This window comes from Myotis davidii, unplaced genomic scaffold (genome assembly GCF_000327345.1).
Source record: "Myotis davidii unplaced genomic scaffold, ASM32734v1 scaffold2031, whole genome shotgun sequence".
NCBI classification, from domain to species: Eukaryota; Metazoa; Chordata; class Mammalia; order Chiroptera; family Vespertilionidae; genus Myotis; species Myotis davidii.
In genome coordinates, this window is record NW_006282671.1 from 61802 (window position 1) to 63526 (window position 1725).

The 1725-nt window shown below is 49.8% G+C and overlaps 1 protein-coding gene across 1 annotated transcript in view; it reads left to right on the forward strand.

The window, feature by feature from the left end:
* LOC102774320 (HLA class II histocompatibility antigen, DQ alpha 2 chain) overlaps window positions 1–1681 on the forward strand; it is a 34744-nt gene extending 33063 nt beyond the window's left edge. The window contains exons 2-3 of the mRNA XM_015560814.1: window positions 181–659; window positions 1105–1681. Of these exons, the coding sequence (XP_015416300.1) occupies window positions 181–659; window positions 1105–1430 (805 nt within the window). The 3' untranslated portion in view covers window positions 1431–1681. The remainder of the gene's footprint in view (window positions 1–180; window positions 660–1104) is intronic.
* Window positions 1682–1725: the final 44 nt, after the last annotated feature.

A 1725-nucleotide genomic window follows, 5' to 3' on the forward strand; every position in this document is an offset into this window, starting at 1 on the left:
TTCTCTCTCATCGATGTTTCTAACTCTCTATCCCTCTCCCTTCCTCTCTGTCAAAAAAATCAATAAAATATACTTTTTTTAAAAAGAAAAGAAAGCTAAGGCCATGGTCATTCATTCATTCCTTGTTCCGCCCATTTCAGTATTTATCTTAAGCCCAAGAGGTGCCAGGCGCTGAGCTAGGTGGGCAGAGAATAGCAGTAAACAGGCCTGTGGAATTCTGTTCCTGAGACAGGAGCAACCATCAGAGTGGAGAGGCAGCTGGGTTCTAACAGGACAGCCAGGGGAGGGAGCAAGCGCTGGAGACTGTCTGCAGGCTGTAGAAGGTGCAGCCCACAATGTTTCTTGTCACTTGTTTAATGAGATCCTTTCTCTCCTGTTTTGTACCTCCCTGCTCCCACCTCACTCATCAGCTGACCACGTTGGGGCCTATGGCATAAATGTCTACCACTCCTACGGTTCCTCGGGCCAGTACACCCATGAATTTGATGGAGACGAGGAGTTCTACGTGGACTTGGACAAGAGGGAGACTGTTTGCTGGCTGTCTGGGTTCAGTGAATTTAAATATTTTGACATTCAGACTGCACTGATAAACATGGCTATATTCAAATACAACCTGGACCTCCTGATTAAACGCTCCAACTATACCGCTGCTCCCAATAGTAAGTGTCCACCATCTTCTCTCTTTACTGAATCTACCCTTCACCAGGCCTCACTCCCTTCTTCCTTCAGATAGATTCCCTTCACTCTATAAAATGTTCTCCTTTCCAAGGAGTCCCAGATCTTCTCATGGAATTTGCTGAACCCTCATCCTCTCCCTTCTTACAAATCACATATTTCCATGAAATACAGATTCTTGCTCCCACACTGCAATCCTCAACTTCTTAAAGGACGGGTCCCGTAGACGTCTTACCCTAGCCAGGGGCCCACAGAGAGAAGGGCGTGGGGATGACGGGCGGGCAGTGTACAGCGGCTCACAAGCAGAGGGAACAAGAGCATCTCTGCTCTCCGATGGGGAAACGTTGGTGGGAGGTCCCTCCAGGATTCAGGGACCCTCAGGGCAGAGCTGCCCACGATTCTAAACCCAGTGCTGTTTCCTCACCGCAGAGGTTCCTGAGGTGACTGTGTTTCCCAAGGCTCCCGTGGAGCTGGGCCAGCCCAACACCCTCATCTGTGCCGTGGACAACATCTTCCCTCCTGTGATCAACATCTCGTGGCTGAGCAACGGGCACTCAGTCACGCAGGGTGTTTCTGAAACCAGCTTCCTGTCCAAGAGTGATGATTCCTTCCTCAAGTTCAGTTACCTCACCTTCCTCCCTTCTGCTGACGACGTCTATGACTGCAAGGTGGAGCACTGGGGGCTGGACCAGCCCCTCCTGAGGCACTGGGGTGGGTATGAGCCCTGCCTCGACCTGCACAGCAATTCAGGATAACCTGCGGGAAGGCCAATGACACACAATGAATACACTGTATAAGAAATATGGATTTTGAAGGCATTAGGGGACCAGGGGGAAACCTCTTTGCAAGAAGAGGAACCACAAGTCTGAGTCCTGCCTGCTTTTTATTCAGTTTGATTACACATTTGCCTTTAGCAATGCATGCAGGCAAATCAAAGGTAAAGTCTGGTAAACAATATAAAGATGATCAGGTCAGGAAATCTCCCCGAGCCATGGCCATCACAGCAGGAGCAATCTGTGCTGATTCAGCCCTGCTGAGATCGAGGTCCCT